This window comes from Alligator sinensis, unplaced genomic scaffold (genome assembly GCF_000455745.1).
Source record: "Alligator sinensis unplaced genomic scaffold, ASM45574v1 scaffold421_1, whole genome shotgun sequence".
Classification (NCBI taxonomy): Eukaryota; Metazoa; Chordata; order Crocodylia; family Alligatoridae; genus Alligator; species Alligator sinensis.
Genome location: NW_005841871.1, coordinates 173169 through 188597, shown reverse-complemented (window position 1 = coordinate 188597; position 15429 = coordinate 173169). Strand labels below are relative to the sequence as shown.

The window sequence follows — 15429 nt, the reverse complement described above, 5'->3', positions numbered from 1 at the left end:
GGGTGATTTATCTATAAAACCTCTAAAAATGAATAGCAGTTTCTACCAAAGAAAGCTCAGCCCTTTTATCTCATACTTTCAAAGATACTCAGTGAACCAAGAATTGCCTATGTGAGTTTTCACAGCACAAATGATCTAATCTGATTCATTTTGTCAATCATAACATAGCCACGACTTAAGTCTCACAGAAGTACTTATATATTTCAGGTTTAGCAAAATTTTTTTGGTCAGTCCTGTATCCCTTGTGCACACAAAACTCCCACTGATTTGACTGCTGCCTTTAGGTAAACTGTATGTGAAATCTGCTAGATGCCAAACCATGACAGGGTAAATATCTATAGAGGCCCATTGGCTCAGTGAGAGTTAATCACAGCAGCCTGATTCTTTCAATACTGAATCATCCATGGAAAAATATTTAAGCTTGGCAGTAGAATATGTATGTGCTGCATTCTAGATCTTCAAGTTTGTTTTTGCAGATTAAAAACAGAAGGACACATTGTAGGGAGTGCTCAGAAAGCTAGAAGCATTTTTTCTCCTCTTAAAATGTGATTTTCTCCACATTTTTAAATACAAGTTATGCTGCCCCAAGCTGTATTGTACCTCCAGTACAGTAGCCAAGGTAGCATTAAATACAACACATAAGGGGCATGAATGATCTGGATGAAAAAGGGCTCTTTGTATCCACTAGTTTTGTTTGTAGAATAGACAAGAAGTCTACCTGAAAGGGGGTGATATCTCCGCAGAATTCATTTTTCTCCACTGAACCCATGGAGGTTTCTGCTAATAAATAAGGCATTTGGTCTGTGTGGTGTGGACAGGGACAGGGTTACAGAAGGTTTATTTTGGGGGTATGGCATCTATATCTGTTTTATGTATCGTCACATGCCACTACATAGCCCCCTAAAAAAGGCAAGAGGCTGGTTGTTCTCTTGTGGCCAGTAATGTTGGAGCCTCATTAGGTACATTCAGACGTTTGGACACAATACAGGGAGGTGAGATTGAATTAAAATGGCCACCCACTCGAAGGTAAATTGAAATAGAGGAGGTCAGTGTGGGGGGTGGGGAGGGGCTTGGGCGGACTGGGGAGGAAAGCAGGCTCTGAAGGAGATGCGGGGCAGGGCTAGTGGGGTCTGAAGGGGGCTTGGGAGGATGTAGAGGCTGTCTCTTCCAGCCCGCAGGACCAAGGGCTATTAATAGACCTTCCACCATCCCACCCCCAAATTAACCACCCCACAACCAACCCCTCGATCCTGCCTGCCCCTCCCTGCACCCAGATTGACTTCCTTGGCTCCTGGCACTAGCAAACACTGACAATAGGAGTGGCTTGCAGGGTGGTTTGGCAGGAGGGGGGAAAGTGCTGCCCCAGGGCTGGCGCCAGCAGCTGGGCTTTCCCAGGCCCAGGGCTGCACTGGGACCTAAATTAGATTACCTCAGAAGTACTCTTAACTTAGATCAGGTCAGCCATTTTTAGACTGATCTAACAGTCTCCGATTAGACACGCCTAACTAGGGATCTAAGTGTAAGGTCTGCCCCTGCATGAACTCAGTTAGACCAAGTGGCCATTTTTAATGTGATTTAACCTTCCCCTAACCTTCCCAAATGTCTCTATGTACCTGCCAAGGAAGAATGCAATAGGGGGAGCATTGCACCATTGGTCATGTCATCTCTATGTATCAAGAGGACCCATGTGATTTCCTTACAGTTCCTTGGACTCTGTTGCATTCAGAGACCATAAACCTCTCTCTGGAGAGGAGAGCGAGCAACAGCAATTCTGTGGAACTGCTCTCAGGGAATTGCCTGCTGGCTGTCTCACAGGCAGGGATGATTTGGATATGCAAAGTGGATCCCTGATTATTTTCAAGTACCTGGCTGAGCCACACCCATTGAAACATGTGCAAATGTTGGAATTAGGAAAACATTTCCCAATCACTACATCGTCAGACTTACACATTTAGGACACAGTTCTGCCCTCTGTTACTCTTACTTATAGCATATGACCCCTTTTCACATCATCAGCAAAAAAAACAAATGACAAAAAATGTATCAAACCCCAAGTCACCAACTGAACTCTATCCATTTTCTGCTGAACAGTTATATTTGGCAGCCACTGTACATTGATTCAAGTGACCTAATTAGATATGTGGATTGCATCCATGTAAGAGTGTGGAATTTGAAATTGTTATTTAAAAATGAATATATTTTCTTGAGTCATTTGTTTTCTTCACTAATAATTCTAATCAAGCTGTTAAATTGTTCCATTTAATGAAAATATGCCATAGTAATATTCATAGAAGATAATATTATTGGAAGTCCTTCTGTCCTCCAGTGTCCTCCAGAACAGTGTTTGATATGCAGTGTTTCAGAGAAAGGAAAAATGTTCAACATTAATGCATAAGGTATCTGGTAAATGTTCAGTCCTATGTGAAGTGAGGGAGAGACGCGTCACTCAGTTCTGTAGATCAGTGGGGCCCCAATCTTTTTGGTAGGTTTGCCACAACTTAGCCTCACACCTTCCTAGAGTGCCACTCCAATTTGCTTCTCTGCCTGATCTGTTGCTCATCTTTTTCCTCCCTACCCCGTGCTTTCTGCCCAATCTGCTTCTCTGTTTTCTGCTCCCTGACCTATCCACAGCTATGATGCCTGTCCTCTCTATGATCGACTATAGAGGCTTCCTGTGCCACATGTTGGCCATCCCTGTTGTAGATGATCAACTCATATGTTGTTTGCCCTTCTTATAGCATGTATAATTTCATATAATGCTACACTCAAAGCTGTCCAGTCCTTCTAAAAATTCAGTTACTGAATATGATTCACTGAATTTTCCCATTGCTCTCTAGTAACTGCCATAATGCCAACTTTCCTTTTGGCCAGGAAGTCAGGAATGAGGTATCTGCTAAATCTAGCATGTCTGCTTCTTCTTGGATGGACAGTGAGGAAAGGAAAAGTAGCATTGTGGTTGGTTTCAGCTTGCTAAATTTTTCCATTGGTTTTCTCTACCTGTTTCCAGACGATACCTGTAGAATACCTGTTCCTCCAGCTGAGTAAGCAAACTCCTGAATCTCCACTATGATTTGTTTTATGCCACCAGATATCACACAGTGGGTACATCTACATGTGCTACACAGCAACCCAGGGGAAGCTGCCCAGCAACCCAGCTTCAAGCTGTTCCCCCATGGATCCAAGGGCCATGGCAATGCCAGCAGGTAGCAGCCTCCTGCTGCGGCCACATGGGATGGCACTCTCTGAGGGCAGGTGGCTCCCCCTTCAGCTGCCCCAGTGAAGCCCCAGCATCCTTGTTGGCACAGCTGGGTCCTCAGTCATGTGCTGCAGGGGGAAGTGGCAGGGCTGGCCCCAGGCAGGTGGTGGCAAGTCTGGGGTGGGGGCCAGGCCAGGGGGGCTGGCTGTCAGGAGGCACGGGAAGACCTCCTCTGAGGCCCCAGTGGGGGCCTGCTGCAGGGTGGCAGGTGGGATTCAGGGGCCCTGTGGGGCCATGGGTGGGGTACAGGCAGTGCGGGGCATGTCTGTGACTGCCAGGACCAGGAGGGTGTCCAGGACCTGGCAGTTGGTGCCTCTGCCTCCACTGCCAGGGCCTGGATGGTGACCTACTGCCTACTGTCTCCATTAGCTCCCAGTGGTCCTGCTGTACCCAGTCCCTCACCCCCTGCCAGGCAGTCTCCTGGATGATATCTTCTGCCTGCCAGGTCTGTGCCTTTGCCTCCTGTGCCTGTACCTGCACATCCCACTCCTGTGATGCCATCACCAGCTGGTGGAGCAGAAGGATCCAGTCCATTGTGCATTCAGACAGCTCCAGCACTGGGTGATGGTGACCCAGGGCCCGCATCCCCACTGGGGCTGATGGGATCTGCCCCATGTCTAGATGTTGGCCCTGCAGAAGCAAGAGACACAAGCTTTTTGTGTGAGTTTGCAACATTTAAGATATAAGATACTCTGCACCAGGGGCCATTCACTGCCCAGCCTCACATCAGGGATCGGCTGTGCCTGAGCACCCAGGGATTAAGGTAAATTGACTGGGCAGGCCTGGCCCCCCATCCCTACTTGCTCACCTGGGGCTGGTGCTGTGTGCTGGCTGCAGGCAGCCTGCCTCCCCTACCCGCTTCCCAGGATGGGACAGGCCAGGCTGCTGGCAGCACCTGTTGCCACAGCTCCACACCCCACTCCCCTGCCCCTCTCCTATTGCAGGCCAACTGCTCTGCTGCACTGCTACCCAGCCCAGGGCGCCCAGGCTTGGGATGCATGTAGTTCACAGACACCTGGGGCAAGGACACCTGTGCCCCCACCCTCCCCACAGGGGGCCTCTCTGGAGTGGCATCCAGGGGCTGGCTCCCTCCATGATGCCACTGCAGTCCGAATGTGCCCCTGCTGTCTGTGCCCCGGGCACTGTGTGATAAGCTGTTAATGCAGGCTGAAGGGTGCCTGAGCCACTACACCCTGCTGCTGCTGATCCTGCTGGTGCCATGAGCATGCCTGCACTCCTGGTTTGGGACCCTGAGCTACAACACTGCTGGGGGCAAGCCTGGGCTGCCCCACAACCTTTGTTGCTACCTGCAGGGCTACCTGGGCAGCACTACATGTTCCAGCCCCGCAGTGCTGAGGAGGACAAGGCTGCCAGCATTGACACCTTCCTTGGGGTGTGAGTGACCTGTGCCCACCCATCTGAGGGGACATGGGCTGCTCAGTAAAATTGTGAACTGTGTCCTGCTTGTCTGCATGCTGTAGGGGGTGGAACCCAGCGCCAGGGGAGTGTGGGTGGGCCAGCAGAGAGCTGGAGCAGGGGCTGGTGACAGGGGCAGGATAGATGGCTAGTCACAAGCCCTGGGGCTCGGCTCAGGCCAGCCCCCTAATGGCAAGGGAGACCCAGAACTAAACTTAGTGCCAGGTCATGTCTACACATGCATTACTGCATATTAAGTAATCTCAGCTACATTTAATATCTGCATTTGCCATGATTAACCATTTTTACTGTGCAGTAAGTATGTGTGTAGACGCATGCCCGTACAGTGCAGTAAATTAGGTTAATGAGCATTAACACATCTCATGTAGATGCACCCTGAGTGTAAGATTCTTTGTCAATAATTAAAAAGAGTATGGAAAATACTAGTGTATGCTGAAGTGTTTCTTTTAGTTAATTTGTTCATGCTCAAAAGAAAAACAAAAGGGAGGCTTGTGCTTTCAATCCAAGACCAGCAGGCAGGGCAGCTGGCTGGAGCCTTTGTATGAACTTGTATAAGTCAGACACCTCACCTACACTCATAAATAGCCCTGTGGTGGGCTAGAGTGGGCGCCACATTCTCCTTTCCTGAACAAAAATGTGCTGAAAATGATTTTGTCTCAGCCTCAAACCTGAAACAGAAGGGTTTCTTGATAATAACTATTGTTAGAATCCATTGAATCCATCTGGGAAATGTAGACAGGCTCCTACCACTTGGGTTTCAAAAGTGGTTTCCTATTTTGTGAACAAAAGTAATTGCTGGTACATTTCTTAGTAAGTTATTTTTTGATCACCAGCATGTTCCTTTCCATCCTACCTTCTAGAAAATTAACTGTATTTGTCTCCATGTGTAGAACTGCATGCAGAACTGGAGATCTTTTAAAAAAGTACCCAGGGCATTGGTCTTCCTGTGGCTTCATCCATAAATAGAGTTAACAATAACTACCCTACAGTGAGAATTGTGAGGCTGAGTAATGAAAGCATGCTGAAGTCTTCCGAAGGAAGGCACGATAGTGGCACTAAGTATTGCTTATTGTGATTAGCGTTGTACATCAAGGCAGAAAAGAAGTCTATATGACTAACATATACTAAAATGTTATCACAAGATTACCCTTTACCACAAATTGCTCGTGTCAACGATTAAATGTGTCTAATATCACAGAGCCCTAAAAGTTTTTTTTCAGAGTACTGTTAATTGATGCTTATTCAGGGTATATAACCAGACTCATTTCCCATTAAGTTATTCTTTCCAAGATCAAATTGAGGGCTAATTTTGTTTTCATTGTAATGACTTGGTTTCATTTTCCAAAGAGCGATACATTCATTAATGAATGCAAAAAAATACATGCAGATGACAACTGTTTTACAAACATATTGGGACTAGTTATTCAGAATTTTCTTAATAGATGCAGAACATAATCAATCTGTTTTATGAGAACAAACACCAAAGGTAGTTCACTGAGTAAGGAGCTACTTCCCAGCTACCTACTGAGAGTAATTAGGGATGGCTACATAGCTAGATCTATATTGTGCCTCAAGAAAAGGATAACCTTTGCTGTTTAGGTGGCTTGTACAAAATAGTTTAATGCAACAGGGCACTGAAGAAAACAGTATGATATGTATTTTAGTAGCATCATTTTGCCTTAGTTGCCAGGGATATAAACATAGAAATATTGGATATGGAAGCAAAGGGGATCTCATGGGTCATTGAGTCTGGTTCCCTGAGAATAAAAGTGCTTGGTTTATTTAGCTTGCAAACTAAAGGCTGAAAAGAGAAATGATTGTTCTCTATAAATAAATTGGTGCGGTGAAGAAGTATGCACTGGGGGAGGAAGAAGAGAGCATTAAGCTAAAGCTTTAATGTTGGCCAAAGAACAAAATGGTTATGACCTGGCTATGAATAAATTTATGCTGCAAGCTAGATAAAAGGTCTTAACCATCAGAGGACTAAGTTCTGAATCCATTATGACTGATTGAGGAAAAAGCCCTAACTAGTTTTGAAGATGGAGATTGATGAATTTATGAATAGGCCTGTATGATAGGGTGCCAGTGAGAAAGTAGATTAGGGAGCTGGAGATAGTAGAATGTTTTAAAAAAATCTAAATTCTTCACTACTTCAGGAAGCAAGAGACAGAGATTAAGTGTAGCCTTTATGGTGACCCTGCTAGATTTATTAGAACAGGGGTCAACATTTTTGGGCAGAGTGCCAAAAACACTTGCAACCTCAACAAGATATCTGCATGCCAGGAGTGGAGGGTGGGGGAGCCATGAAGGGCCTGATCCTTGTTGTGGCAGTGCAACCCCAACTCCTTACCTGCTGTCTGCTCTGAGGTGCACATGCCAAGAAAAATGCCTTTGTGTGCTATGCGTTGGCACCTTCAGTGGAGGTTGCTTGCCCCTGTGTTAGAAGCTTGAGTCCAGGTATGCAAAGCACTTAGTGGTCTTTAGTGGCATTTAGTTGAAATGGAGTCACCTATGTCCCTGGGTATGTGTCTACCCAGAACAATGTAGTGCCATATAGAGATACCCAAGCTAGTTCAGATACTAGTCTATCCATGGCAGCAAGGACATCATTGTGGGCTAATTTACTCTGCTGCTCAGACAGGCAAACTAAGAAGCAGTGAAATTAGTGGTGTTATGACTATACCAGGGGTCTTCAACTTTTTTTAATAAGTATACCCCTGGCGGTCGGACATGGAGCAGAGGAATGGCGCGCGGCTGGATGTGGATTGAGGGGTGGGGGCAAGTATGTGGCCAGATGCAGAGCAGCGGCAGTGTGGGGTGGTGGTGGTGACTGCCGCATTTGAGCACCCCCATCCAGCTGGCACCTGTGCGGCCCACAGAGGGACACCGCTGCCCTCCCTGCACCCCACCTCCCCCTCACCCCCTGGCCCTGCTCCTGGGAGGTGGCAGCACTCCAGCCCTGCCTGCCTGTGTGCATCCCCTAGGGCCTTCCCATGTACCCCTGGGGGTACACGTACCTCCAGTTGACAACCCCTGGACTAAACTACTGTTACTGCTCTCCAGATAGCTAGTTTAAAGCTAGCGTAGTGTATTCTGTTCTACAACATAGTATCTGCTATGACTGTCGTGTAGACATACCCTAAATTGACCTTTCTAAAAATGGAGCATTTGTTCTCTCCATTAGAGAAAAAAATAGCTGGAAGAGGAGCACCCCTACACTTTCTTACACACTTTTTTACTCAGATGTTATAGAAACATCCTAGTTTTCTGCCCTCCTCAGTACAAATTCACACTTCCCAAGAGTGATCCCTAACAATTTAACTACAAGTTGTTCTGAATAGGACCCGCACTTCATTTCTCCTATGGTATCTCTCCATAACTCAGGTGCTCTTCTGCAGCCCAGAGTTAGGTGTTAAGCCCTAAAAAAGTGTTGGATATAAGACATGACCACACCTGCATGGTTTCTTCTTGGGCTATCTTAGGTGGCTACTTGCTCAGAAATTCATTTTGATGTATTTCTTTTTGGGGTCTTTTAGGTGGCTACCTGCTCAGTCTGTTGGCTATGAATCTCATTCTGAGGTACTTAGCTCTTGTTAGGTGCTTGTCTCAAAGATGTGGTTTCCACTCAGAAAGGGAGGGTAACCATTTAAAGTTAGGTGTTGTGATGCGAAGTGTGGCAAGGCCCTTTGTGGATTTAGCCCTCAGTTTCTATAGTTGGGGCGGGGGGTGATACTTGCTTACCCTTATACCACAGACAAACCTTTTCCTCCAAAATTAGTCCTTCACAATTGGGGTTCATGCTTTAAGAGGGGTAGCTGATTTTCTGTGTCAGAACAGAAACACGGGGACTAATGTCTTGTTGCTCCTCTCCCTTCTCTCCTTGCTGACAGCATGGAGGGAGGGGTTGAGTCAAGTCTTCAACACGGCAGCTACAATTTTAACCCTTTCATAGTTGCTATTAAATTGTCAGTAACTTGGGGCTGAGCAGCCAAAAGCTGCTGCCAATTCAGCAGCAGCTATGGTGAGGTTAAAGCTTAAGCTGTGGAGTTTGCAAGGACATGGGTTTGTTAGAACAGGGATGCTGAAGAGAAGACTCTGCCCCTACTCCATGTGGCCAACATTCAGCCATGACTGGAAAAAAATCCTTTTTTTCTTCATTCTAGTGTCCCAAACAAGGTTTGTGTCTCATTCCAGGGTGTGTGGTATGTGAGAAAATAGAGTAAATTCATACATTAGATTGTGTGGATACTCCTAACACTAGTGACCAAATTCATTAAAGGGGAAATTGCAGTGAATTCTGTGGAACATGAGAAAGCTCACAAGTTTTTTTTAGATTTTATTTTATTTTATTTTATTTTGAGGGGGAAGTGGGCATCATAAAGGACATATTTTCTTCCTTCACTGTAAGTCTTAGAGTAATGCTCCACTTTGTTTTTCTTGGGTACTAAAACCTGATAACTGATCATTTTTCCTGTTTACTGATTATTTCTTAATAGTGGTCCTTAAGAATAAATGTAAAGAAAAAGTATTTAATCCCAAAGCAAAATATTTGAGATGTAATATGGACAAAAATAACAGAGATATAAATAATCCTTCTGCCTTGCCCTTTGAGGTTAATCTTTATTTATCTTGTTTATTTGCAGGACAATGCCAAGCTGAACAAAAAGGTATGGTATAGCTTCTCTCTTTCTCTCCAGGGACTCTCAGACCTTAACTATTTATAGTTGTTCTCTTTGGTTGGAGAAAATTATCTTGGACCCTACCAACGCTATTTCATTCATTGGTCCTAATGAAGTAACAGACAAGAGTGGGAGATAGTCTCTGTCTCCCACTAAAACAGTTTGCTGCCATTCCTGTGATACCATCCAGGCCCAAACTAAGAGATCAGCACAGAATGTGAGACCCAAACTTGCACATCAAATTTTCCCAATATTTTACAGTAGTATCCAATAACTTTACGATAAATAACTACTCTTATCTTCCTTTTGGGTTTTTTTGATCTGGTTGAATATTGTGAAAACCTTTCTACTTGTTAATATTTTTAAATGATCCACTTTGGTCCTGATCCTCCAGAAGTTATGACGTTAGCTATCTTTTGAGCTCCATTGTCCTAGGGCTAGCTTGTATCATCCTGATGTGATATAAAGAACCTTTGGTTCAGCTCTAACTGTAAACTGCTTTCAAATTCCACCTCTTTTCCTTGTTCCCACACTATGTAGGGTTTTCAGCATAGTTGGAGAGTCTTCAGGCAGACAGGCTCCTGGAGTGCCCACTGTGGTGCCCAGAAAGCTACTCTTCTGATTTTGTTCAAATTTTGAATTTAATTTTACAAGTTATGTTCCTCCAATCAGGGACCCTTGGGACCATTAAAAATTGAAATAGAATTTGCAATCTGAACTGGGTCCACTTGCAGTGAAGCTCTATACTCAGAATCATTTGCTAGAATGAGTTGATAAATAATTTCAAATAATGAATGCTTTTGAGAATATTGTGAGTTGCCTGTTTCATCGTTTTGTTTCATATGTAAAATGAAAGTCATTGATAGGGGCCTACTTAAATCGTGGTGAGACAAAGTTTTTTGTGGCTCCTCATAGTGCATGCAACCAATTTTGCATGCATTTCAAAGCAGCCTTGCCCCTCAGTGCTGATTGGCGGAGAGGCCCTGGCATGGAGAAGAGAGACGAGGGCAGCCACCATCTTGTCTGCTGTCTGTCATGCCACATTACCAACTAGTACCTTCCCTTTCCAGAAGCAAGAGCTGTTGGCTCCCACTGGGGAGCCAGCACCTTTATTTATTCATTTATTTTTGTTGACTTCACGGATTTCATCAACAAAATCCATGAAAGCACGAATTAAGTACGTCCCTAGTCATTGATCCTATTACTTGTTTTGTATTATCTGACCAGCTCTGTTCAAGTCAGTGTGACTACTGAGCAAGATATTTTTCACATGTTCATCTTATCATTCTTTTCATAGCAAAATGTGTGGACATCACCGTGGGCACTTGCAATGATGTTCCCTACAGCAAAACAATGTATCCTAATTTACTGGATCAGAAGGCTAGACAAGCAGTTGAGTATAGCTCTGAATACATTCTCATAAGCGTGATACACAACTTACTTCAGGGAGAATGTAATCCTGATCTGAGACTCCTGGGCTGTTCAATATTGGCACCACAGTGCGAAAAAGACAAAATTATAAAACCCTGCAGGCACATCTGTGAAAAGCTGAAAAAAAGCTGCCTTCCTGCATTTGATGCAATAGACATGGCTTGGCCATATTTCTTAGACTGTGACCGATTCTTCGCTGGTGAAGAAGAAGGATGTTTTGATCCACTGGCAAAGCTTCGAGGTAAGAACCAAAGCTGTGCAAGCACATCATAACATACAACAGGAAAAACAGCAGTCCAAACAGCTCATTAATTATTAACTGAGTTTGTAAATCCTGAAGGTCTTTGGTTATAGAAGTATATAAAGCAGGTAACTAAAGTCAGTTCAGTTCCAGCAAGAATTAATTTGATCCATACGATTTAAAGGAACAATCTATATGTTTAAAGTATTCCCATGATTTTCAATGCCACATTTTAATTGGTGACATACACAGCAAAATATCTGTCATTGTGCTATTACAGGAAGTTCGTTGGCCTCCCCTGCTGTCCTCTGGCTTCTGCTTCCTGCATCCTACCTCTGCTCCTGGAGGCAGGGGAGCACAGAGGGAGGGGCTGGAGTGCCTGAGATGCATGCATGGTAGGGGAGGGACCTGGGCTTCCTGTACTGCAGTAGACATGTGGCTGGGAGAGGAGGGGGTTGGCAGTGGAAAAACAAAGTGCCTGTGCTGTGGGAAGGGTACAGGGGAGGAAGGTTGTTGGGTTGCCCATGCAGCACTAGGAGGGGAGGGGGAAGCTGGGTTACGTGCATGGCCAACAGGCCTACCCATATGTCATGTGTGACGGGGGTGGGGGAGTCAGGCTGCCCACACTGTGCATGTGGCAGGCATTGTGTGTTGAGCAGCCCTCAGTCTGCAACCCATGCTTTGTGCAGCCCCTGCAACTGCAGCCTGCATGGCGTGTGGGCCCTAGCTGCCTAGAAGTTGGACAGCCCTGTGCTGGTTCATTCCAGGATGGGAATAGGCCAAAGGAGGCTCTTGTTCATCTCTAAGGGTTTGTTTAAGATTCATCTACAAGATTTATAGTTCTGTTATTGGACACTTACATTTTGTGAAAAAACATTAAGTGTTCATCCATTGTAACTTGATGCCACCCCCCTACCCCTCTTCCTATAACCTCTCAGCCCCTGAACACATTACTTTTGGACTTATTTTGGGTTAAAATGATTCTCTTCAGGGGAGCTAGAAGTTGCTGAGGAAGATCCCCTGGCAGGGCTGCCTACAACATTTATTCAATTCACCCACCATTCGTATTCCCAAATGGTGAGCATTTTGAAGAGGACTGCTTCCAAATGTTCCCACATTGCAAGAACCTACAGCATTGGCCGTAGCTTTGAAGGGAAAGATCTTTTTGTGATTGAGTTTTCAACCAAACCTGGACACCATGAATTACGTGAGTAATAACAGTATTGGTGTGATTATCTAAGGAAAGAGTCTGAGTGAGAAGAGATTCTTTTCATAAGGTATCATTTGAATCATACAGCTGGATATAAGAGAGGTAACTATATGAGTTGAGATATGGCATATTTCTTTCATGTTTTAAATGACTGAAAGATTAACTGCATTACTAATGAAAAGAGCCATTGTGATCATCTCATCTGACCCTCTGCTTAACACAGGTCATATGACTTCTTTTTTATACATCTATGGATGATAGAAATATAAAATCATAGGATTCAAAGGGAACTCTGGGGTTATTTAGTCCGACCTTTTGCACTGATGCAGGTAGATACCCTATTCCTAAGCCATCCTAGATAAATGCCTATCCAGCTTTTTCTTGAAAACTCCATTGAGGGTAATTCCACAACTTCACTAGGCAGCCTTGTGCATTATTCTACTTGTCTCACAGTTAGGAATTTTGTCCTTTAGCTTTTTCTTATACAGCTTGCATTCCAAACCCTTTATCACTATTGTTACTTACTTCCAAATCCTCTCCACTTTTTCTTTATTGTTCTTAAAATGTTTTATGATTGACATCATACTTCAACAAATAGAACCCAATTCCTAGTTATGCTTCAATCTCTTTGTGGTGCTCTGAACATAATTGCACCATGGCTTCCTCCACCATGACATATAAGGAGCCACAGAATAAAAAGCACAATTGAGGGGAACTCCAAAGCTGTTCTGACATATAAGAGTATTTAAATCAGCCTCTGGATTTCCTGGAGTATCATTTATAGCCATATTTGCCCTTTGCCTGTTCCAATCATTAGAATTATTTAATAGAGAATCAGGACTATCACATTATATACTGGCTGTCCAGTTGTCAGAATCTGTGGTGATTTGATGGCTTGAAAACCTAGGGTACTGACTAATGTCATAGACAATGATTCATTTCTTTCCAATTATGCTGTGCTAGTTCTGTTTGTGGTCCTCCCTGTAGACATTTATGAGTTTAAAAGTAATAATGAAAGGAGAGAAAACTGAGTGTATTGATTGTAACATTTGTGAATCCTGAAACAATTGTTTGCATTATTGTACAAAGGAAATATATTTAATATGCTGCTGAACTACTTTGAAATGAAGGATAATGGAAATGGGATTGACATGATGTTTACTAGAATTTGCATGTTAAATTACTGTAAATAAAACTCTGATTCATCAGTTAGTGCTACTCGATCTTTCGAAACCATCCAGATGTGCTCAGTTTAAAACAAATCATCTAATTACTTCACTTTTTCACAGTTAAGCCTGAATTTAAGTACATTGGCAATATGCATGGTAATGAAGTTGTCGGGAAAGAACTGTTAATATACCTTGCACAGTACTTGTGTTCAGAATATCTCCTTGGGAACCCCAGGATTCAGATGTTGATCAACCACACTAGAATTCACCTCCTTCCTTCACTGAACCCAGATGGGTATGATCTTGCTGCAGAAGAGGTAAAATACTGTTTTGAAATAAAAAGTGATGGTGTCAGGGGCCCTTGCTATTAGTTCCCTACAGAGAAGGGGTGATATGGGAGTATTAACAATAATTGACTTAAAGATCTGCCCATCTTGCTTCATGGTAGGCTGCTCTTTCCTGCCCAGAATAATAGATTAACAATGCATTTGGACTAACTTTCCATTATACCTCTTTTGAATGACACAAAAAACCTATCAAATGTGGAACAGGTGCCTATTGATCCCATTTTGATGACTGAAATTGAGGGTTTTTTTAATGAAGACTTGTAATTTAATATATATTTCTTCTTTGGGTAGAGGATCAGATCTTGTGAAATGTTAATTTTTCTATGCTTTTTGAGAATGGACAGCAGTTCTTAGATCAATTTATACCTCATGGAGATCTTTGAAAACTATTCTTCTCTTTATGTTGCTCCATAAAATGTTTGCATTGTTTTCTCCTCACTTTCACCACTAGAGCCATTAGTCTGAAAACAAGTCCTGAATTTTAAGAGTTTGTGTCCTCTTGCTGTGTGTCCCTGTACTAACTATGTTGGAATTATTACAATCTGTTTAAATTTCTTTTACAGTGGTAACTAGATGGAGAAGTTTTCATTGCTTCTCCAACTCACTCCACGGTGTTGCTTGGTGCACTTTAACAGCTTCTGTTCTCCACTGTGGATTCACATTAACGATGGCTGAAAATCTCCCTCCCTGCATGTCAAAGCTTTGCAAACTTTACAATAAAAGTTGTTCTACTGATAAATGTATTATTTTTACTATTTACTTTTCACAAAATTCTGCTGCCTTTTTGGAATTAATACTTCTCCTTGGTCATTATGAAACAGCATTAAAACAGGAGTAGTCATTATATGACAGGAGGTACTAGGCATGTTTCATTAGTTTCTTTCTTGACTGTAAATTAGGGAGCTGGTTACAATAGCTGGATTAATGGCCGACAAACTGCTCAGAACCTCGACCTTAACAGAAACTTCCCTGATTTGACATCTGAAGTTTATGCAAGAGCCAGGATCCGAGGAGCACGCATAGACCACATCCCCATTCCACAGTCTTATTGGTGGGGTAAGGTATGAGTTTCAGATTGTTTTTATCGAATGCATTGCAGAAAAGCTCAGAACATTTTAAATGGAAAATAAACAAGTGTGAAGTTATTCTTGATGCTGGACTTAGCTTTTTCTTACATCTTATGAAGTAGCTCTTATGAATCAGACTAGAGCGAGGGGTTCAGGAAGGGTATGAAAACACAAGGGCTGGTTACGGCAAAAGTCTTAAATCTTTAGCAAAATACATCATAAGTGGTAGGCTCCATTGTTGCAACTACACTGTTTTAAACACTAAACACAGTTTGGAGCATCTGATTTTCAGAAGTGAGGAGCACACCCAACTTGTAGCTCCTTCTTATTTATTTGTGTTGTAGCAGTAAACTGGAGCCCCAGTCACGCATCTGGACTGTGGTAAATGCTATGTAAATCCTGGACAAAAGGTGGTTCCTACCATTCTGGGCTTTACCATAACTTCATGTGGAATTTTGCCTGCTCTAAATATCTTAAAAATCAGGCCTGTAACTGGCTAATGTCACCTTAAATAAATAACCAAAGTCATTGAAAGTATTGTCCTCCTATCTGCCACATCAACCCTGCAGCCGCAAGTTAGGTAGAGAGAAGT

General features: G+C 43.4%; 1 protein-coding gene across 1 annotated transcript in view; it reads left to right on the top strand.

The window, feature by feature from the left end:
• The window catches only part of CPZ (carboxypeptidase Z), a 68473-nt gene that overhangs the window by 7474 nt on the left and 45570 nt on the right, over positions 1–15429 (top strand). Inside the window, exons 2-6 of the mRNA XM_006017010.2 lie at positions 9337–9360; positions 10670–11044; positions 12036–12251; positions 13544–13740; positions 14670–14831. Coding sequence (XP_006017072.1) covers positions 9337–9360; positions 10670–11044; positions 12036–12251; positions 13544–13740; positions 14670–14831 — 974 coding nt within the window. The remainder of the gene's footprint in view (positions 1–9336; positions 9361–10669; positions 11045–12035; positions 12252–13543; positions 13741–14669; positions 14832–15429) is intronic.